Consider the following 22,500-nt stretch of genomic DNA (forward strand, 5'->3'; position numbering starts at 1 on the left):
CTGAATAAGGGCGTCTGCCAAATGCCATAAATGTAAAATGTAAATGTAATGAAAGGTTCTGTTTTCTCTCACGTGAGCTCTATGAAGGCCCGCGGTTTAAAGGGTGCTGTTCTGTTTTCTCTCACGTGAGCTCTATTAAGGCCCGCGGTGTAAAGGGTGTTGTTCTGTTTTCTCTCACGTGAGCTCTGTGAAGGCCCGCGGTGTAAAGGGTGCTGTTCTGTTCACTGAGCCACGTGTGTTGTGCAGGTGTTCCAGCAGCACAGACTGTTCCCACCGCTACTGCAGGGCGTGTCGTGGACTCAAGCTGCGCCCTTTAAAGACGACCGCTGTCTCAGCACGCCCCACACACACCATCGGAAACAACTACAGTCCACGAGCACGCCACCTGAAGATCTCACACCTGCAGCACAGACATTCAACACACACCTCACCTGAACACGCCTCAGCTACTACCTGTATCCTACAAACACACACACACACACACACACACACACAGAGAGAGATGAGTGCTCTTCTCCTTAACCTTTCTGCTCTTAGTCAGATGTTCAGAAGAGAAGAAGCTGAAATTCACTCCCAGACCAGTCAGGTTGATTGAACCCCCACCCAACACACACACACACACACACACACACATACACATATAGTCTTACTGAAGTGTTCATACTGGCTTCATAAAGCCACAAAACAACAACTGACTAATAACTTATAAACATAAAACTACAGGAATTGTGAACGACACAGAAGGACCATGACACCTGGAAGTCGACCTTTAACCCCCCACCAGCAGCTAGACATCATGAGGGCGGAGGAACAGCAGGAGAGACAGACAGAACCTACCCAGAGAGATCTAGAGGTCAGGGGTCACCACATCCTTCTGTCTGCATCCCTGCACACTTCACCTATCTCTCACTCAGTCCCTCTCTCCCTCTATCTCTCCCTCCCCCACTTACTCCCTCTCTCTCTCTCTCTCTCTCTCTCATTCACTCTTTCTCTCAAATTGATAAAGAGTCTATGGAGAGTCTAGAGCATATAATCTATAGCAGTGGTTCTCAATTGGGGGGTCACGACCCAAAAGTGGGTCATGGACACGTTCTATGGAGAGTCTAGAGCATATAATCTATAGCAGTGGTTCTCAACTGGGGGGTCACGACCCAAAAGTGGGTCATGGACACGTTCTGGGTGGGTCACTGACGGCTTGTATAAAAATATTTATGCTCTTCTGCTTTTGTGCTCATCATTTATCTTGGAAAAAAAGACACTTTGCATGTATGTTCTGTTTTTGAAGGCTATTTTTCAGAAATGTTCTTGTTTGGCTTATATTGTATAAATATGGTTCATGGCTTAATGACCATGAGAAAACGTGGGACCCAGGCTGAGACCAGTTGAGAACCCCTGGTCTATAGTATATGTCCTACATCATCCAACTTCTCTCTATCAGAGGTATATGTACTACATCAGTAATGGGGTTCTCTCTATCAGAGGTTATATGTACTACATCAGTAATGGGGTTCTCTCTATCAGAGGTATATGTACTACATCAGTAATGGGGTTCTCTCTATCAGAGGTATATGTTCTACATCAGTAATGGGGTTCTCTCTATCAGAGGTTATATGTACTACATCAGTAATGGGGTTCTCTCTATCAGAGGTTATATGTACTACATCAGTAATGGGGTTCTCTCTATCAGAGGTTATATGTTCTACATCAGTAATGGGGTTTTCTCTATCAGAGGTTATATGTTCTACATCAGTAATGGGGTTCTCTCTATCAGATGTATATGTACTACATCAGTAATGGGGTTCTCTCTATCAGAGGTTATATGTACTACATCAGTAATGGGGTTCTCTCTATCAGAGGTTATATGTACTACATCAGTAATGGGGTTCTCTCTATCAGAGGTTATATGTACTACATCAGTAATGGGGTTCTCTCTATCAGAGGTTATATGTACTACATCAGTAATGGGGTTCTCTCTATCAGAGGTTATATGTACTACATCAGTAATGGGGTTCTCTCTATCAGAGGTTATATGTTCTACATCAGTAATGGGGTTTTCTCTATCAGAGGTTATATGTTCTACATCAGTAATGGGGTTCTCTCTATCAGATGTATATGTACTACATCAGTAATGGGGTTCTCTCTATCAGAGGTTATATGTACTACATCAGTAATGGGGTTCTCTCTATCAGAGGTTATATGTACTACATCAGTAATGGGGTTCTCTCTATCAGAGGTTATATGTACTACATCAGTAATGGGGTTCTCTCTATCAGAGGTTATATGTACTACATCAGTAATGGGGTTCTCTCTATCAGAGGTTATATGTACTACATCAGTAATGGGGTTCTCTCTATCAGATGTATATGTACTACATCAGTAATTGGGTTCTCTCTATCAGAGGTATATGTACTACATCAGTAATGGGGTTCTCTCTACCAGAGGTATATGTACTACATCAGTAATGGGGTTCTCTCTATCAGAGGTATATGTTCTACATCAGTAATGGGGTTCTCTCTATCAGAGGTTATATGTACTACATCAGTAATGGGGTTCTCTCTACCAGAGGTATATGTACTACATCAGTAATGGGGTTCTCTCTATCAGAGGTATATGTTCTACATCAGTAATGGGGTTCTCTCTACCAGAGGTATATGTACTACATCAGTAATGGGGTTCTCTCTATCAGAGGTTATATGTACTACATCAGTAATGGGGTTCTCTCTACCAGAGGTTATATGTACTACATCAGTAATGGGGTTCTCTCTACCAGAGGTTATATGTACTACATCAGTAATGGGGTTCTCTCTACCAGAGGTATATGTACTACATCAGTAATGGGGTTCTCTCTATCAGAGGTATATGTACTACATCAGTAATGGGGTTTTCTCTATCAGAGGTATATGTACTACATCAGTAATGGGGTTCTCTCTATCAGAGGTATATGTACTACATCAGTAATGGGGTTCTCTCTACCAGAGGTATATGTACTACATCAGTAATGGGGTTCTCTCTATCAGAGGTTATATGTACTACATCAGTAATGGGGTTCTCTCTATCAGAGGTTATATGTACTACATCAGTAATGGGGTTCTCTCTATCAGAGGTATATGTACTACATCAGTAATGGGGTTCTCTCTATCAGAGGTATATGTTCTACATCAGTAATGGGGTAGAGGAACACATGGTCAACCCTCAACCAGCCCAACAAATCACCAACATCCTCAAGCTACTTCCCAGCCATCTCCATGGAGATGAGATGCAGAACATGCACACAGAGCTTCTACGAGAGGTCCAAGAAGATTACACATTCAGCATCTGCAAGAGCGTTGGTGAGCTGTCATGGTCGCGTCACACAGTCCTATAGCACTGGCTGCAGGGGGTTGACAGTCTTTATCTGGAATATTGTCCCTGTAGCATAACAGACTATATGCCATGAAAGCATATGTAAACATACCTCTCTAAACACCTAAACATACCTCTCACTCTAAACACCTAAACTTACCTCTCACTCTAAACACCTAAACATACCTCTCACTCTAAACACCTAAACTTACCTCTCACTCTAAACACACCTCTCACTCTAAACACCTAAACTTACCTCTCACTCTAAAGACCTAAACACACCTCACACTCTAAACACCTAAACACACATCTCACTTTAAACACCTAAACTTGCCTCTCACTCTAAACACACAGCTTCCTCTAAACACCTAAACACACATATCACTCTAAACACACAGCTTCCTCTAAACACCTACACACCCCTCACTCTAAACACCTAAACATACAGTACCTCTCACTCTAAACACCTAAACACACCTCTCACTCTAAACACAACTCTAAGATAGATACACATAAACCTCTTATTCTAAACACACAGACAGCACACCTAACAGACATCTCACTACAGGCTGCCTGTGACCTTATTCTATATATCTGTGACCTCATTCTTGGCACTGTTCATTATGTACAGAAAGTATCTCTCTCTCTCTCTCTCTCTCTCTCTCTCTCTCTCTCTCTCTCTCTCTCTCTCTCTCTCTCTCTCTCTCTCTCTCTCTATAGTGGATTATATCCTGGCGGATCCGGATGAGAGAGTCAGGCTGCACATCTTCAGTGTTCCTCGTCCATTTCCATGCCGAGTGATTCGTGGACCAGTTCCTTGGTCGCTAAGTTACAGAGAGGCTCACATCTGGACCACTCAGCATCTGTTCACCATCAATCCCATGATGCTTCAGTTACAGAACATCTGGATCAATCAGTACATGCAGTGTTCTTCATCACATTCTCCCTTCATCTTCCTCCTTGTGTTTTACACTATAGGGTACAGTTTTGCTTTTTATCTTTGTGTGTGTGTGTGTTTGTTGGTGTGTGTGTGGGTGTGTGTGTGTGTGTGTGTGTGTAGTTTCTCCTCTCTGCGTTTCATAGACACCAGCCAGTTCTCAGGAAACCTGCCACTGTTGCCAACTGAGTTCCACAACTTGGTTCAGAACCAGAGCCAGACCACCAGAGACGAGCTCATCAACACGTATGTGCGTGTGTGTGTGCGTGTGTGTGCCTGTGTACATACATGTGTGTTTTAGATTCTGGATCATCCATAGCCATATAAGCAGTGATAATTATAAAAGGTGAAAATTTGTGCTTGGGAAAGCCAAAATGTGTAGTGTGTGAATAAACAACAGGAGATGGACAGGAATGAGAGTGTGTGTGTGTGTGTGTGTGTGTGTGTGTGTGTGTGTGTGTGTGTGTGTGTGTGTGTGTGTGAGTTTCTATAGTTTGTGTGTGTAGAGAGAGTGTGTATTACAATTCTGTTTGTCCTGGATACCATTGTTACACTGGAATTACGTATCTATGGGCCTCTTTAAAACCAAGCACAGTATTAACTAACATTTACAAGCTATTGAATGTCATTTGTGTATGTTTAAATGTGCGTGTGTGTGTGTGTCTTTGTTTCTGTGTGTGTGTGTGTGTCTTTGTTTCTGTGTGTGTGTGTGTGCCTTTGTTTCTCCGTGTGTGTGTGTGTGTGTGTGTGTGTGTGTGTGTGTGTGTGTGTGTGTGTGTGTGTGTGTGCGCGCGTGTGTGTCTTTGTTTCTGTGTGTGTGTGTGCGCGTGTGTGTGTGTGTGTGTGTGTGTGTGTGTGTGTGTGTGTGTGTGTAGGTGGATTCCCCGCTGTGCTTCTCTGTTCATCACCTTTAAGGATCTGTGGTTGCCTCTGGTGCCAAAGAGTGACCATGTTGCCCCGGTAACAGCACAAGAGTTCTTCTCCTGCGTCGCTGTTCTGATGTCACTGCAGCTCCGTAGTTTGGTCATCGCATCTCTTCACGACCTGCTGGACCTTCTCATGATGTACGAGGTACTGGGACCGAAACGTACCATCACTGAACACCCACACTAAACTCCTCTTACACACTAAACCCACCTATCACTGAACACCCACACTAAACCCACCTATCACTGAACAATAAGGTTATAATAGTTTTGGATTTTTCATTATAGTTTAGTTTTTATTTCATTGTGACTTTTTTTTCTAATTCAGTTAGTTTTAATTAGTTTTTAGAGCATGTTTGCTAGTTTTTATTAGTTTTAATAATTTTTTTAAATCTTAGTTTTAGTTTAGTTTTCATTAGTTTTAGTATTAGTTTTTGTTTTTTTTATACTTTGGGTTATTTGTCAGGTGCAGGATTCAAAAAGTCCAAAGTAAATATTGTGTAATAAAAACTCATCAAAAGATACCATTTAAAAAAATGCATTCAATTACTGTTGAACAACCAACAGTCCACAAGATAGAAACCTTAAGTGCAAAATGTGTAATATTGCTGCTGAAAATTACCAGACTAAGACGGACACGAACATAGGAGCGTAACCCTATTTTGATTTGCGTGAAAAGCTAAACTTTTTGAAGGCAATCGAGTAACACAGTCGTGTTGACATCCAGTCTCAACACATTAACTAGTGCATCCACCCGCTTGCGGTTTTTCTGCATTAACCAACCAGCAGCTATTTGATCACTGGTGAAAATGGTCCATTATGGTTCTCCTTCCCGGTGCTACCTAGCCGTGATGGTGCTTCTCTTTCGGCGGAGCTACTCAGAGAGTCAGCTTGTCAAGGTACTGGCAGTTAGCCCTCTTGTGTGAGCGTTGATATTCATGGGGATTTTCCTCTTGAGAACTACTCCATATATTTTATCACCTGTTTCCACTACAAGACATGTAGTCTTTCTCGTAGTCATATTTAAAAAAATCCCACATATGACTCGCCGTTTTCTCCCAACTTTTGTTGTCGTAATTTTGCAGGCTAGCATAGCGAGCAGGAGCTCTAAACAAGAGACGTGACGGACCATGAGGTGTCGTACGCTTCTGTCAGCTAATATAAAACTTCTAGTGAAAAAAATCGATCTCATATCAGTTCACAAGACTTATAAATAAACTGACAAACACGAAAACGAAGGGTATCCTATCTATAATTTCAGTACGTTTTAGTTAGTTTTCTAAACATGTAATATAGTTATAGTTAGTTATCGTTTTTTTCTTTTAATTACCGTTATTATTTATTTCAGTTAACGAAAATGTTTTTTCAATATTAGTTTTCGTTTTTTTCGTTCGTTTTCGTTAACGATTATAACCTTTCTGAACACCCACACTAAACTCCTCTTACACACTAAACCAGGTATCAGCAAATGGCGGACCGCGGTCCGGATCCGGACCCGAACGCCGTCCTGTCCGGACCCAATCACATTCCTGATTAACTGGATACGGACCCAAATGCCAAAAATTTTTTAACGGGAGACTATATTTTAAACCGGAGAATTTATTTTTAGATGAGTGTTACGTTCACCACCCATTTGAGTGTTACGTTCGCCCCCCCCGCTCAACAACTTTCGTTCGCCACCCCCTCCCCCCCCGCTCAACAACTTTCGTTCGCCACCGCGGACCCGGACCTAAGGTCTGAGCTATCTGCCAAAAATGGACCGCGGAAAGATTTAATTGATTACCCCTGCACTAAACCCTCCTATCACTGAACACCCACACTAAACTCCTCTTATACACTAAACCCACCTATCACTGAACACCCACACTAAACCCACCTATCACTGAACACCCACACTAAACCCACCTATCACTGAACACCCACACTAAACTCTTCTTACACACTAAACCCACCTATCACTGAACACCCACACTAAACTCCTCTTACACACTAAACCCACCTATCACTGAACACCCACACTAAACTCCTCTTACACACTAAACCCTCCTATCACTGAACACCCACACTAAACTCCTCTTATACACTAAACCCACCTATCACTGAACACCCACACTAAACTCACCTATCACTGAACACCCACACTAAACCCACCTATCACTGAACACCCACACTAAACTCCTCTTACACACTAAACCCTCCTATCACTGAACACCCACACTAAACTTCTCTTACACACTAAACCCTCCTATCACTGAACATCCACACTAAACTCCTCTTACACACTAAACCCACCTATCACTGAACACCCACACTAAACTCCTCTTACACACTAAACCCTCCTATCACTGAACACCCACACTAAACTTCTCTTACACACTAAACCCACCTATCACTGAACACCCACACTAAACTCCTCTTACACACTAAACCCTCCTATCACTGAACACCCACACTAAACCCACCTATCACTGAACACCCACACTAAACTTCTCTTACACACTAAACACTCCTATCACTGAACATCCACACTAAACTCCTCTTACACACTAAACCCTCCTATCACTGAACATCCACACTAAACTCCTCTTACACACTAAACCCTCCTATCACTGAACACCCATACTAAACTCCTCTTACACACTAAACCCTCCTATCACTGAACACCCACACTAAACCCACCTATCACTGAACACCCACACTAAACTCCTTTTACACACTAAACCCTCCTCTCACTGAATCCCTATACACGCTAACACCCCATATACACTAAACCTGTTCTACACATACTAACAGGGTTCGTACGGTCATGAAAAACCTGGAAAAGTTATGGAATTTGAAAATAGCAATTTCCAGGCCTGGATAAGTTTTGGAAAAATAAAAAATACTCAAATGTTTTGGAAAAGTCATGGAAATTTGCTTGACACAATAAATGTATGTTGTTCTGATAACCGGAAGAAAAAATTAATAAATATAATATAGCCATTTTTTTTCATTGTGCGGACCGCTAACGTAACTTCACACATTAGTTCACTGCGTTAGCGTCGGACTCCAAGCGGAGCTGTAGATTGTACTTTGACGTAAATCAGCGTAATGCTGGTAAATGCTGATTAAACAATGACTGCTTCAGTTGGACAAATACAAGCTATGGCTTGTGAAAGACAAGGACACGGGGCGTGCAAAATGTGCATGGTTAACGATGGGGTTAGAAACTGAAAAATCCGTCATAAAGCAGTTTTCGTCGTTAAGCGCGACCCTAGATTTAGATACGTTTTGATCGTAAACACAGTATAGAAAAAAAACTAACGATGTCCTCGTGCGTACAACGCGAGAAAGAGCGATCGTGTTGCCGAGATGGGTTGCAGTGGAGCCTGTGCTGCCTCAGCTTATCGTACACAACACTCCACAACACTCCACTGTGCTGCCACTGCTCCTCCGTGCACGCGCGAAATAAAAAAAAAGTAGGTTGTAACTCCGGTTTATATTGATATTGAAAATACGGTAAATGTTTATTTTTTCAATTAAACCACGTGGCTTGTCATTAATTTATGATATACTGTGGAATTTTGGCCTGGATTTTTTCTACACATATGTTTAGAGAATGTATAGTCATTAAAATTTGCCTCAAAGTCATGGAAAAGTCATGGAAAAGTCATGGAAATTGATTGTCAAAAAAGTGTATGAACCCTGTACTAAGTTCACACACACACACACACACACACACACACACACACCCTCCTGTCATTGAACCCCCACACTAACCTCCTCTTACACACTAGCCCCCCTATTCGCCTCCTGTCATTAAACCCCTCCAATGTAGACTAAACCCCAGTCTCTAAACTCCTCCTACACATCCCATCTCTAAGGTCTTCTTATCACTAAACTCCTACACATTCTAACCTTTCACACACTTCCCCTCCTAAGATTAATCCTCACACTAAACCCACCCTGTCACTAAACCCCTCCTACATAATCCCTCATATTGCTACACCCCCCCATCACTCAAACTCTCCATCACTACACGTCCCCTACACCTTTGTCCTAAACCCCTCATACACACACAGTAAACTGCACAAAAACACATTAATCTGCTCATCAGACTGCTCACACATGCACTAAACTCATCCCCCCTACACACACACACACACACCCTCCTCTCATACTAAGTCCCTCATCCGCAAACACAAACTGCACCCAAATGTTCAATTATCTCCCAGTGCTAACAAAGCATCAACCCAGTTTTCACCTCACTACCTAGACTAGATACAGGTGAGAAAAATGACAAGGGGCGTGGCTTCAAATGACAGGGGTGTGGCAGGAGAAAGCATGTAAAAACCAAAACATAAGCACATGGAACATGTAAACAACAGCACATGACAGGAGACAGAACACCAGGAAATGACACACAGAATAACACAAGATTGACATGTCGGGCGGGACTAGATGTGATAGTATGTGTCAGACGTAATGTTTCAAACCCCCAGTTTTGTGCGTGGCACCTCCATTGCACAAGCATGTGTAAATATGTGTGTGTTTTCTCTGCTGCAGAATGGTAATGACTTTGGTGAGTCTGTAGACGAGCTGCAGTGCACACAGCGCCCTCTTGTGTTGGTCAGAGTGAAGGTGGAGGAGGCCAGACTCACCTTCCATCCTTCACTCTCCCAGTGCTGGGATCTTATCCAGCAGGCCTTCACACACATCATCACCAGTGCCCAGAACCTACCCCGGGTAAACACGCACTTACTCTCTCTCTCACACACACACACACAGACTGTGATGACGAACCCAAGTCCATCAGGAGGTAAAGAGGAGCTCTGACCACCAGATCAAACAGAGTGGTCAGAACACCTGTTTGTGTGACACACGCACTCACACTCACACACACATATTACATCCACTCACACAAAACATCAGTTTGATCCAAAACTTATCTCAGATGTGTGTGTGTGTGTGTTTCTCTTGACTTTTAAGGTGGAGTGTAACCTCTTCCCAGAGATCGAGGATAAGGGTCTAACTCTGCGTACAGTCAGACCTGACGAATCGCTTGTGTCGGATCTCCTCAGCCAAGCCAAAAACATCTTTCAGAAGAATACTGTTGGGCCACATAGGTGGGGCAGGCCTTTAACACCTGTCCTCCCTCTCACCTGTACTCCCTCTCACCTGTCCTGTCCCTCCCGTCTTCCCCCTCACCTGTCCTCCCCCTCACCTGTACTCCCTCTCACCTGTCCTGTCCCTCCCGTCTTCTCCCTCACCTGTACTCCCTCTCACCTGTCCTGTCCCTCCCGTCTTCCCCCTCACCTGTCCTCCCTCTCACCTGTACTCCCTCTCACCTGTACTCCCTCTCACCTGTCCTGTCCCTCCCGTCTTCCCCCTCACCTGTCCTCCCTCTCACCTGTACTCCCTCTCACCTGTCCTGTCCCTCCCGTCTTCCCCCTCACCTGTACTCCCTCTCACCTGTACTCCCTCTCACCTGTCCTGTCCCTCCCGTCTTCCCCCTCACCTGTCCTCCCTCTCACCTGTGCTCCCCCTCACCTGTCCTCCCTCTCACCTGTCCTCCCTCTCACCTGTCCTCCCCCTCACCTGTACTCCCTCTCACCTGTCCTCCCCCTCACCTGTCCTGTCCCTCCCGTCTTCCCCCTCACCTGTACTCCCTCTCACCTGTACTCCCTCTCACCTGTCCTGTCCCTCCCGTCTTCCCCCTCACCTGTCCTCCCTCTCACCTGTGCTCCCCCTCACCTGTCCTCCCTCTCACCTGTCCTCCCTCTCACCTGTCCTCCCCCTCACCTGTACTCCCTCTCACCTGTCCTCCCCCTCACCTGTCCTGTCCCTCCCCTGCCCTCTCCTCTCACCTGTCCTCCCCCTCACCTGTACTCCCTCTCACCTGTCCTGTCCCTCCCCTGCCCTCTCCCCTCACCTGTCCTCCCTCTCACCTGTACTCCCTCTCACCTGTCCTGTCCCTCCCCTGCCCTCTCCTCTCACCTGTCCTCCCCCTCACCTGTACTCCCTCTCACCTGTCCTGTCCCTCCCCTGCCCTCTCCCCTCACCTGTACTCCCTCTCACCTGTCCTGTCCCTCCCCTGCCCTCTCCTCTCACCTGTCCTCCCCCTCACCTGTACTCCCTCTCACCTGTCCTGTCCCTCCCCTGCCCTCTCCCCTCACCTGTCCTCCCTCTCACCTGTACTCCCTCTCACCTGTCCTGTCCCTCCCCTGCCCTCTCCTCTCACCTGTCCTCCCCCTCACCTGTACTCCCTCTCACCTGTCCTGTCCCTCCCCTGCCCTCTCCTCTCACCTGTCCTCCCCCTCACCTGTACTCCCTCTCACCTGTCCTGTCCCTCCCGTCCTCCCCCTCACCTGTTTCGTAATGCTCCTTTTCCCTTACATGCCATTGCAATTAAATTTTATCTTTTTTATTCTACAAGCTTAGAATCTCAAGAAGCCACGACTCTTCAGGACAGGAGATATAATTATAATGCATTGTCCAATGATTTATATGTTTGGACTGATTGGACTGTGTTATACCCTAAGCTCCTGGTTAATAACTGCTATGTTCTAGAAACTAGAGGAGGAGGAAGCCCACCAGTCCCTTAACAAGTGCTAAGCACCGGTCATGTGACCGCTGTGATGTCTGACTAGGAAAACAAAATTAATAACAAAGTCCAAACTGCTAACATTTATTATGTAAATGTAAAGAAGTTATTATTTAATTTACAATTAATTCTTATCCTACTACTAAATCTTGGTGGGTGTGTGTGTGCAGCATTTTAAAAATGTTGATGTTATATGCTTATATCCCAAAACTGCGTGTAATATTTTAGTCATGTGGGGCCGGACATGCGTAAGTGTGTTTGATCACAATAAAACGTTTGTACAATATATATTTATTTTACAAAATACATTTTATATTGAGGGTTCAACTCTGTTCACCATCACACTTTAGTAAAGTTACCATTACGCTATAAACTTCCAGCGCACCCTGACTATTAGAAACAGCACATGATCTCCCTGGGAAGATTAGATTCACCTGCGGCTCGTTACCCCACCCCTACTTAAGCTTCCACCTCTCACTTCCGTGTTGCAAAGTTTTGTTGCTATGCCACATACCGAGCGTTCTACCCAAGCAATTGTTTCTCCATGTTCTGACCTCTGTTCTCCTCCTAGACCTTGTTTCCTGCCTAGCCCTACTGGACCTTCTGGCCACTGTCTTCCTGGCGTGACCCTGTACATCGTACTTTTAGCGGAGTTTTCCGTCAGTTTAAGTGCTGTAAATTCACTTTATTAATAAAAGCGGCTATTTCACCTTTGGCAGCAACTACAGCCTCAAGTCTTTTTGAATATGATGCCACAAGCTTGGCACACCTGTCTTTAGGCAGTTTTGCCCATTCTTCTTTGCAGTATCTCTGAAGCTCCATCAGGGTGGATGGGAGACGTCTGTGCACAGCCATTTTCAGATCTCTCCAGAGATGTTCAATCGGATTCAAGTCTGGGCTCTTGCTGGGCCACTCCAGGACATTCACAGAGTGGTCCTGAAGCCACTCCTTGGCTCCACAGATCTTGGCTGTGGGCTTCGGGTCGTTGTCCTGCTGAAAAATGAACCGTTGCCCCAGTCTGAGGTCAAGCGCTCTGGAGCAGGTTTTCATCCAGGATGTCTCTGTACATTGCTGCATTCATCTTTCCCTCCATCCTGACTAGTCTGCCAGATCCTGCTGCTGAAAAACATCCCCATAGCATGATGCTGCCACCACCATGCTTGACTGTAGGGATGGTATTGGCCTTGTGATGAGCAGTGCCTGGTTTCCTCCAAACATGACGTCTGGCATTCACACCAAAGAGTTCAATCTTTCTCTCATCAGACCAGAGAATTTTGTTTCTCATGGTCTGAGAGTCCTTCAGATGCATTTTGGCAAATTCTAGACAGGCTGCCTTCTGCCTTTTACTAAGGAGTGGCTTTCGCCTAGCCACTGTGCCAAACAGGCCTGACTGGTGGATTGCTGCAGAGATGGTTGTCCTTCAGCAAGGTCCTCTGACAGAGTGACCATCGGGTTCTTGGTCACTTCCCTGACCAAGGCCCTTCTCCGCCCTTCTCCCTAGGAAGGGTCCTGGTGGTTCCAAATTTCTTCCATTTACGAATGATGGAGGCCACTCTGCTCATTAGGACCTTCAAAGCAGCAGAAATGATTCTGTATCCTTCCCCAGATTTGTGACTCGAGACAATTTTGTCTCTGAGGTCTACAGACAATTCCTTTGACTTCATGCTTGGTGTTTGCACTCTGACATGTGACTAGACAGGTGTGTACCTTTAGTCAACTGTGGGACCTTATATAGACAGGTGTGTTCCTTTCCAAATCATGTCCAATCACCTGGATTTACCACAGGTGGACTCCATTTAAACTGTAGAAACATCTTAAAGGTGATCAGTGGAAACAGGATACACCTGTGCTCAATTCTGAGCTTCATGGCGAAGGCTGTGAATACTTACGTAAATGTGATTTATTAGTTTTTTATTTTTAATACATGTTCAGAACTCTCAAGAAAACTTTTTTCCCAATTGTCATAATGAGATTAATTTAATACAATTTGGAATAAGGCTGTAACGTAACAAAATGTGGAAAAAGTGACGCACTGTGAATACTTTCCAGATGCACTGTATGCCAACAGAATAATACATGAATAAATAAGTACATTTAAATATTACACTAACCAAGAGACAGCACTAAATTAGTGCACTAAAATAAATTTTGCACAAACCAGAAATTGCAACAGACAGATAAACAAAACAGTCCGAGCTTCACCTGCCCAAACAGGTGTGCAGGGTTTTTCTTCCCTATAAGACACCAGCCCCCTTTAACTGACCCCTAGGACACAAGCCTTTCATGTACCTGATCACACCTGCTCCAGCCTGCTCCGCCCCCTAAGATACATGCTGCCCTTTACCTACCCACATCTACCTACCTGCAGCAGAACTGCCCCTCCTTAACCTGACCCTGAAACACCTGTTCCTCATTTACCTGCCCACTAACACACCTGTTCCTCATTTACCTGCACACACATTTCCACTTGGCCTCCCCATGTCACACACCTGCTGTGTAATGTTGGGGTTTTCCTGCCTGTATGTTGTCAAGGAGGTGTGTACAGTCTCACTGGTGTCGTGTCTTTGTGCTGCAGGTATCTGGACGTGTATAAAAAGTACAGTCATCTGCTGGATACTTCAGCCAGACAGGAGATTGTGTCTTTTCTCAAGGAAAAACATTCTCTGCAGGGTTTCACCAAAGTAAACACACACGCACATATACATTTTACATTACATTTACGGCATTTAGCAGACTTACACACACACACACCACTGTCCTTGGTGCTTGGTGCTGCTATATGTGAAAACTTCCACATTCACATATAGATAAATTCTGTAAATTAATCTGTGTGCTCTGTGTACACACACACACACACAGATACACAAACACACATACAAACACACATGTATATGCACATATACATGTCCACACATAGCATACACACGCACACACATACACGCAAGCATGCCCACACATTTAGAAGTTTTTGTTATGCTCAGTGTGTTTTTTGATCTTTATGAGAGTCTAGGTAGGAGTGTGTTATGTAGCAGTAACCAGCCGTGTGTTGCGCAGCACTAAGTATTTGTGTGTTATTTAGCACTAAGCAGTCGTGTGTTATGTAGCAGTAGGTCATCCCTTGCCTGTGCTGTACCTGTGAGTCTAGGTAGGAGTGTGTTTTGTAGCAGTAAGCCGTCCCTCCCCTGTGCTGTGTGTGTTTCTCCTGTAGAAAATTGGTGCGGTGTCAAGCATGTGGGAAGAGATTGCATCGATGCGGGTTACTGTTCCCTTGGCAATGCTCTGCCTAGAGACTATAGATCTCCATGACGATCTGTGTAATCGCATGGAGCTCCTCAAACAGTTGCTCATCACCTACGAGCTGGAGGAGAATCGCAACCTCAACCAGAGGTGAGAACGTTATTACACTTATAGTACGTTTAGTATAAACACAGAACTGGAACAGACTACAGACAACAAGTACTTCACAATACCCCATAGATGTGGTTAAGGTCAGGTGAGTTTGGTGGCCAATTAAGAACAGGGACACCATGGTCCTTAAACCAGGTACTGGAAGCTTTGGCACTGTGTGCAGGTGCCACGTCCTGTTGGAAAATGAAATCTGCATCTCCATATGTTGGTCAGCAGCAGGAAGCATAAAGTGTTCTAAAACTTTATTTTACTATTTATTTGCTTTATTTCGGAAAACACAGTGGACCAACACCAGCAGATGACATGGCACCCCAAACACTGGACCTCAAGCCACGTGGGTTCTGTGCCTCTCCTCTCTTCCTCCAGACTCTGGGACCTGGGCAAAATGTGCTTTCATCAACATAACTTTAGAATATAACTCAGCAGCAGTCCAGTCCTGTTTGTCTTTAGCCCAGGCGAAACGCTTCTGACGCATCTCTTGATCACGAGTGGCTTGACTCAAGGAATGTGACAGCTGAAACCTTCATACGGCTGTGTGTGGTGTCTTCATACGTCTGTGTGTGGTGACAGCTGAAACTCATGTCTTCATACGTCTGTGTGTGGTGACAGCTGAAACTCATGTCTTCATACGTCTGTGTGTGGTGTCTTCATACGTCTGTGTGTGGTGACAGCTGAAACCCATGTCTTCATACGTCTGTGTGTGGTGACAGCTGAAACCCATGTCTTCATACGTCTGTGTGTGGTGACAGCTGAAACTCATGTCTTCATACGTCTGTGTGTGGTGACAGCTGAAACCCATGTCTTCATACGTCTGTGTGTGGTGACAGCTGAAACTCATGTCTTCATACGTCTGTGTGTGGTGACAGCTGAAACTCATGTCTTCATACGTCTGTGTGTGGTGTCTTCATACGTCTGTGTGTGGTGACAGCTGAAACCCATGTCTTCATACGTCTGTGTGTGGTGACAGCTGAAACTCATGTCTTCATACGTCTGTGTGTGGTGACAGCTGAAACCCATGTCTTCATACGTATGTGTGTGGTGACAGCTGAAACCCATGTCTTCATACGTCTGTGTGTGGTGACAGCTGAAACTCATGTCTTCATACGTCTGTGTGTGGTGACAGCTGAAACCCATGTCTTCATACGTCTGTGTGTGGTGACAGCTGAAACTCATGTCTTCATACGTCTGTGTGGTGACAGCTGAAACCCATGTCTTCATACGTCTGTGTGGTGACAGCTGAAACCCATGTCTTCATACGTCTGTGTGTGATGTCAGCTGAAACCCGTGTCTTCATACGTCTGTGTGGTGACAGCTGAAACCCATGTCTTCATACGTCTGTGTGTGATGTCAGCTGAAACCCATGTCTTCATACGTCTGTGTGTGATGTCAGCTGAAACCCGTGTCTTCATACGTCTGTGTGTGGTGACAGCTGAAACCCGTGTCTTCATACGTCTGTGTGTGGTGACAGCTGAAACCCATGTCTTCATACGTCTGTGTGTGGTGTCAGCTGAAACCTTCATACGGATGTCTTCATACGTCTGTGTGTGGTGGTTCTTGATGCACTGACTCCAGCTGCAGTCCAGTCTTTGTGAATCTCCCCCACATTTTTCCAGGTGCAGTTATCACTATTGCTTGTACACTTTTTCTACCACATCTTTTCCTGCGTTTGTCCAATCTGTAGTCACATTTTCAAAACTCTAAACAGTGAACACATCATCAGTCTTCAGTGGCTATACACTTAGTACAATTCATTTTGTTTTTTGCACAAAATGCAGTCATTTAACATGTTTCTATAATGCTTACATTTTCTATACACGCAAGGTTATCCAATAACAAAATTCTTTTATTTACAAATGTTTGCACACAGCATGTCAAAAAGGAAAACCTAAGGTTCAAAACCTTAAATACTGTATAAAATGCAAAGTTCTGCAAAAACAAAGGCAGCTGAAAAGCCCTGTGGTCCTTCACAAATGACAGATTGGTCCCTATAACAGTGACCTCCTTCTTTCGTTTTTAAATGAACTCTACCAACAACTGGTTCCAGAAGCAGAAATGGAACAGGTGGGAAGAAACACGAGAACATTTGTGATGGGACAACGTAGCATTCTGTCATTCTCATGTCATCACAGACTGGTTTATAGACCATCCAAGAGTGATGTCCCTTTTCCTCCCGCCCTACTCGCCTTTCCTCAACCCCACTAAGGAACTTTTTTCAGTCTGGAGGTGGAAGGTGTATGATCATCGGCCCCATGACCAAATGTCCTTCCTGGATGCAATGGATCCCAGACGCAGAGACAGCCGAGTTCATGTGCTACTGGTATTCCTTCCTCCCAAGGCACGGTCAGTTCAATGATGAGGACTTTCTTGGTGGCCGTAGACCACATTACGATGTCAGGTCTTTGCATCGCCTGAGTTATCTCAGTTGGAAAAATGAGCTTTTTGTCCAAGTTGACACGCATTTCCCAGCTCTTACCTGGGCTTAACAGACATGCTACCTTCCCCACTGCTGTCTTCTGTCTTATCTCCCCTGGCTTGATAAAAGCAATGCTTGGCCACTGGAGTTCTGTTGAACTGTTCGCCCCGACCCTGCACTTCTCCAACAGCTCTGCCAGCTTCCTCAGTACCTGATTGTGCCTCCACCGGAAGCGCCCCTGCGTTAGGGCAATGTTGTACCCTGAAAGAATGTGCTGGATGCCTGCATTGTCCTTGCTACACAGGGGGCACTTGCCTTCGCTTCCGAACCATTGGGAAAGGTTACGAGGGCATGGAAGGGTGTCATAGGCTGCCCTCAGGAGGAAACTGAGCCGTGACTGTGGGGTTTGCCAGATATCAGCCCATGTTATGACTCTGTGGATAATATCTTCCCAGCGAGTCCAAGCTCCCTGTTTTGTCTGGGACACCGCCTTGATGATGTAGTGGTCCTGCGCCACTTGGGAGACCCCTTCCACTACCATGGCCTTCCTCTCTTCTCTTGTGGATTTGGACCACAACTGGATTGGTTGCCCCCAGCCTAACCCTGCCTGACTGACTTGGACTCTTCCAAGAATCTCCTTATGTTGCAGCCTGGAGACCGCTTGATCCACTTCCTCCTGTGCCCTCCACTTCCGCCCAGTATGGACGGTCACCGCTGCTCCCTTCACTGCTTCGTCTCTGGCCTCCCTCAGCTCAAGGACAAGGCGAGTCTTCTCCTGTCTATATCCTGTGCTGATGGACTTCAGAGGGAGTTGCAGGACATTCTTGCCAAAGAGGCCGGTGTCTGAGAAACAGCTAGGCAGTCTCAACCACTTCTTGATGTACCTGTTTGAGATGCTGTCCAGCTTGCTGGTCATGGACGATGGGATTTCTCCCACTTTCAGTGGCCACATTACTCGATGGAAAAGAGTGACCTGGTAGCACCATACCTTCAACTTCCCCAGAAGTTGGCTACTATCAATCCTGGCAAGGCCCTCTCTTAAATGTTTCTGTACCGTCCTCCCCATCTGCTTGTCCGATAACTCTGGTGTATACTCTCTCACGAGACTTTGGATAGGCTTTTCTGCTAGGAGCGGGATCTTCTCTTCTGCTGTGAAGACAGTTCTGTTGTCCCTCACCCCTTTCCTGATTGAGAGGCTCCTAGACTTGGCTGCCTTGATCTTCATCCTTGCCCAGGCTATCAATTCATCGAATCACTTGAGGAGTCGAGCTGTACATGGAGCAGTTTGTAAGATGCTCGTTACATCATCCATGTACCCTCTTGAGCGTAGGGAGTCTTCCGCTTGTTGGGGATTTTAGGCATCTGGCCACCTGCCTTGCTCCAATGAGTACTACTTCAAGTACTGCCACAAAGAGAATGGGTGATATGGAGCAGCAGCCCATGGCAATTCTAACCTCCAGTTGCTGCCATCCTGTCATGATGTCCTCTGCTGTGAAGCACATGTGGAAATTGGCGAAATACTTGTCAATGACGTCTCTGATGCATCCAGGAATGTGGAAGAACTCCAGAGCAAACTCTGCCCTTCTCCCTTTTGGCACGCTGTATTTGCTCCCATATCACAGATGCATGCTCAACACAACCCGAAAAGCCTGGCAACCCGCCTTTCTGACAGCTTGTGTCAATGTAGTGGTTTTCGTGGAGAAAGCCAACCATCCTTCTGGACTGACAGAGAAAAAGATTTTCCCCTCCACGTTCAGCAAGGCAATCGGCCTAAACTGGCTGATGTCTGTGGAATCTTGCACCTTGAGGATGAAAATTCCAACTGCCTCTTGCCACTCTCCTGGGATGGACTGCTTCTTCCACACAGGGCGCATGAGCTTCCACAAGATCTTTAATACCTGTGGACAGTTCTTGTACATCTTGTAAGTCAGCCAGTTTGGTCCTGGAGCTGAGGCCGACCTTGCTCTTCTGATGACCTCTTCAACCTCACGCAGCCTGTGTGAAGAAGTGTCTAACAGGTTCTTTGGGGAGTCTGGATGTGGTATGTAGCCTGGTGAGCCAAGAGGTATATGTTTGGCTATGTCTGTGTACTGGCTGTTGATGTACTGTTCTAGCTCCTCTTTTGAGATGGCGAGTTTGCCACTTCACTTCTCATCCAGCAGCTGACGGGCATAATGGAACGGCTCTTTGAAGAAATCTTTTCTTGCCTTCTCCTTCCGTCTCCGGCGCCTCCTGAGTCTCTCTGCCCGACGTAGCTTGGCAAGCCTTTGCTTGAGGTCGTCCCATAGTGCCTTGAGGCCTTCCTTTTCCACTGGGGCTACTTTCCTCCACCTTTTTCATAGCTGTCGCCTATTGGCTACGAGCTCCTCTATGTATCTTTTCCTCCATCCTTTCTGTCTCTGAGCTGTGGCTCGCCTGGTCCCACACACTCCAAATCTCTCTTTGCACTCCTCATAGCTGATCTTATTCAGCAAGGCCAGTTTCTGCTCAACTGTTCCTCGCAGGGAGTGCTCCCGCACTTCATTCAGGTGATCATCAAGTCTGCGCCACTCATCTTGGTCTTTTGCCCGTGGCCACTTGATTTTTGGGCGCCTTTCTGGATGTTTGCACAAGCTTACTGGTGTGGCTCTTGGGGAAACATTAAGAACATCCTTCTCAGGAGCTGCCTCCATCTCCTCTCTTACATTTGCTGAGGTTACCCTCTCAGCACTGCTGGGACCTGCTGCACTGTGGTTTGTCACCTGGCTTTGAGTCCCTTCGATCTCACCTGCCAAAGCAGTGCGGTCATGCTGGTTGGGGGTCCTCCCACACTTCATTCTCCCTTTGAATGATGTCACCTTCTGACACCTGCAAGTACACTTCCGGAGAAACTTCTCATTGTCGTTGTTCATTTCATTCGTCACCATTTGATCCCTCAAAGTAGGCCCATCTTCCACCCCGCCTCTCGGAGGGCCTTTGGGTTGTTTCTTCTCATATCTGTTCGTAGTCAGTTTGAAGGTGCTTCCTCTGCGGAAGCTGGTGAGTTATGGTGACTAGCCGATCACCCCTGAGTAAGGTCTCTCCCGCCGTCCACTGGTTTGCCCACCAGAGTTTCCTGGCTGCCAACTGCTCTTTCACAGTAGTCGCTGGTTCCCCAGAAGTGTCATTTAGTAGTACAGGTTTAGCTGCTTGGCTATATATACAAAGTACATATATATATATATCAATATATCACTTGAGTTTATGCATGTATCTGCATTTGTTTTTCTGTGTGGGTGTGTGTGTGGGTGTGTATGCATGCAGTATCTGTCAGCGGTATGAGCAGATTGTTGCCACGGTAATGAGTGTACCAGAGAGCACAGAGGAGCTGGTGGATCTTAGTGTGTATCTGAAACACACGAGTGATGTCACCATACACACACTCCTCACGGAGACAGAGGAGGCTGCCCGCCGTCTCGACTTCCTGCTGAACTACGCCACACTGACGGGTGTGTGTGTGTGTGAGTGTGTATGTCTGTGTGTATGTCTGTGTGTATGTCTGTGTGTGTGTGTGTGTGTGTGTGTGTGTGTGTAGTTGTGTGTGTATATACTGTATTTGTGCATGTGTGATGTGTGAGCGTGTGTAGTTGTGTGTGCCTGAAGATAGTTTTTACACAAAAAATTAAAGATGATGTACAATTCTTGTGTGTTTGACTCCTGAGTGTGTTTCTGTGATTGGGCTTGTGTGTGCATATGTGTGTGTGTGTGTGTGTGTGTGTGTGTGTGTGTGTATTGCACAGCGGAGGACATTAAGCTGAATAGCAGTGTGTTCCACTGGCCGGAACAGATAATGTCAGTTTGTGAGACCAGCAAAGACAGACTGGCCACCTGCAGAGAGCACGCAGAGGAGAGACTACAGAAGAGGTGTGTACCACACACACTACATACATACACACACACACACACACACACTCATACACACACTACACCACTACACCCACACACACACGTACGTACACACACACACGTACGTACACACACACACGTACGTACACACACACACACACGTTTATACAATTTTCTGACTTGAGTATTTCGATTTACCCAACGGTCTCATGTTTTATTAGCTGCTGGTATCTGTGCATGTGTTTCTCTTATTGACATCTCATTGTGTGTACATGTTTGATTGTGTTTGTACTTGTTTGAGTGTGGGTGTGTGCGTCTTTCTTTTCTTGATGTCTTGATGTATGTGTTTGTGTGTGTGTGTGTTTTTTGTGTGTATGTGTGTTTAATGTGTGGGTATGTGTGTGATTGTGTTAACTTTATTATTACAGGATTACAGAGCTGTTACATGATCTGCAGTCTGTGGCGAAGGAGGTGGAGACCTTTAAAAAGAAGGAGGTGCTGAGTGTAGAGGAGATGGAGAACAATGTGAACAAACTGAATGACCTCACAGTCCGCCTAGAGACTGCTGTCACAAAGCTGGAGGTGTGTGTGTGTGTGTGTGTGTGTGTGTGTGTGTGTGTGTGTGTGTGTCAGTGTTTTTGCCATTTTCCAACCATCCGTCCAATTACCAATTCTGGGTCTGGGTCGTGGGGCTGTGGCCAAAGCAAAGTCGTTGCTTAGGTTTATTAATAAAAACAGAGATTAGAATATGGATTGATACGCGGTGCCATGTCCATGCACCTCGGAGGGTTAAAGAACCACCCCTGGTGCCACCAAGAAGTTTCACGACTACCCTGGCCACCTACCCTGCTTCCTCTGTGGAAGGCATGATGGTCCACCATTGGGTTTGGGGAATATATCGACAATGGAGGCATGGAGCAAGTCCCACTTATCCTCAATGTCTTCATCCTCCCTCGGGATGTGGTCAAAGCTCTGCCGCATGTGGAAGTTAAAGATCTTTTTGACAGGTTCCTCTGCCACACATTCC

General features: G+C 45.7%; 1 protein-coding gene across 3 annotated transcripts in view; it reads left to right on the top strand.

The window, feature by feature from the left end:
* dnah3 (dynein axonemal heavy chain 3) overlaps positions 1–22,500 on the top strand; it is an 82,438-nt gene that overhangs the window by 1,524 nt on the left and 58,414 nt on the right. For all 3 annotated transcript variants that reach the window (XM_076986809.1, XM_076986808.1, XM_076986807.1), the window contains 14 exons: positions 247–455; positions 538–586; positions 724–853; positions 3,143–3,329; positions 4,063–4,258; positions 4,403–4,525; positions 5,155–5,350; positions 9,751–9,930; positions 10,174–10,310; positions 14,364–14,469; positions 14,997–15,175; positions 20,892–21,076; positions 21,368–21,491; positions 21,902–22,055. In XM_076986809.1, the coding sequence (XP_076842924.1) occupies positions 247–455; positions 538–586; positions 724–853; positions 3,143–3,329; positions 4,063–4,258; positions 4,403–4,525; positions 5,155–5,350; positions 9,751–9,930; positions 10,174–10,310; positions 14,364–14,469; positions 14,997–15,175; positions 20,892–21,076; positions 21,368–21,491; positions 21,902–22,055 (2,155 nt within the window). The remainder of the gene's footprint in view (positions 1–246; positions 456–537; positions 587–723; positions 854–3,142; positions 3,330–4,062; positions 4,259–4,402; positions 4,526–5,154; positions 5,351–9,750; positions 9,931–10,173; positions 10,311–14,363; positions 14,470–14,996; positions 15,176–20,891; positions 21,077–21,367; positions 21,492–21,901; positions 22,056–22,500) is intronic.

The sequence above is a fragment of the Brachyhypopomus gauderio genome, unplaced genomic scaffold (genome assembly GCF_052324685.1).
Source record: "Brachyhypopomus gauderio isolate BG-103 unplaced genomic scaffold, BGAUD_0.2 sc49, whole genome shotgun sequence".
NCBI classification, from domain to species: domain Eukaryota; kingdom Metazoa; phylum Chordata; class Actinopteri; order Gymnotiformes; family Hypopomidae; genus Brachyhypopomus; species Brachyhypopomus gauderio.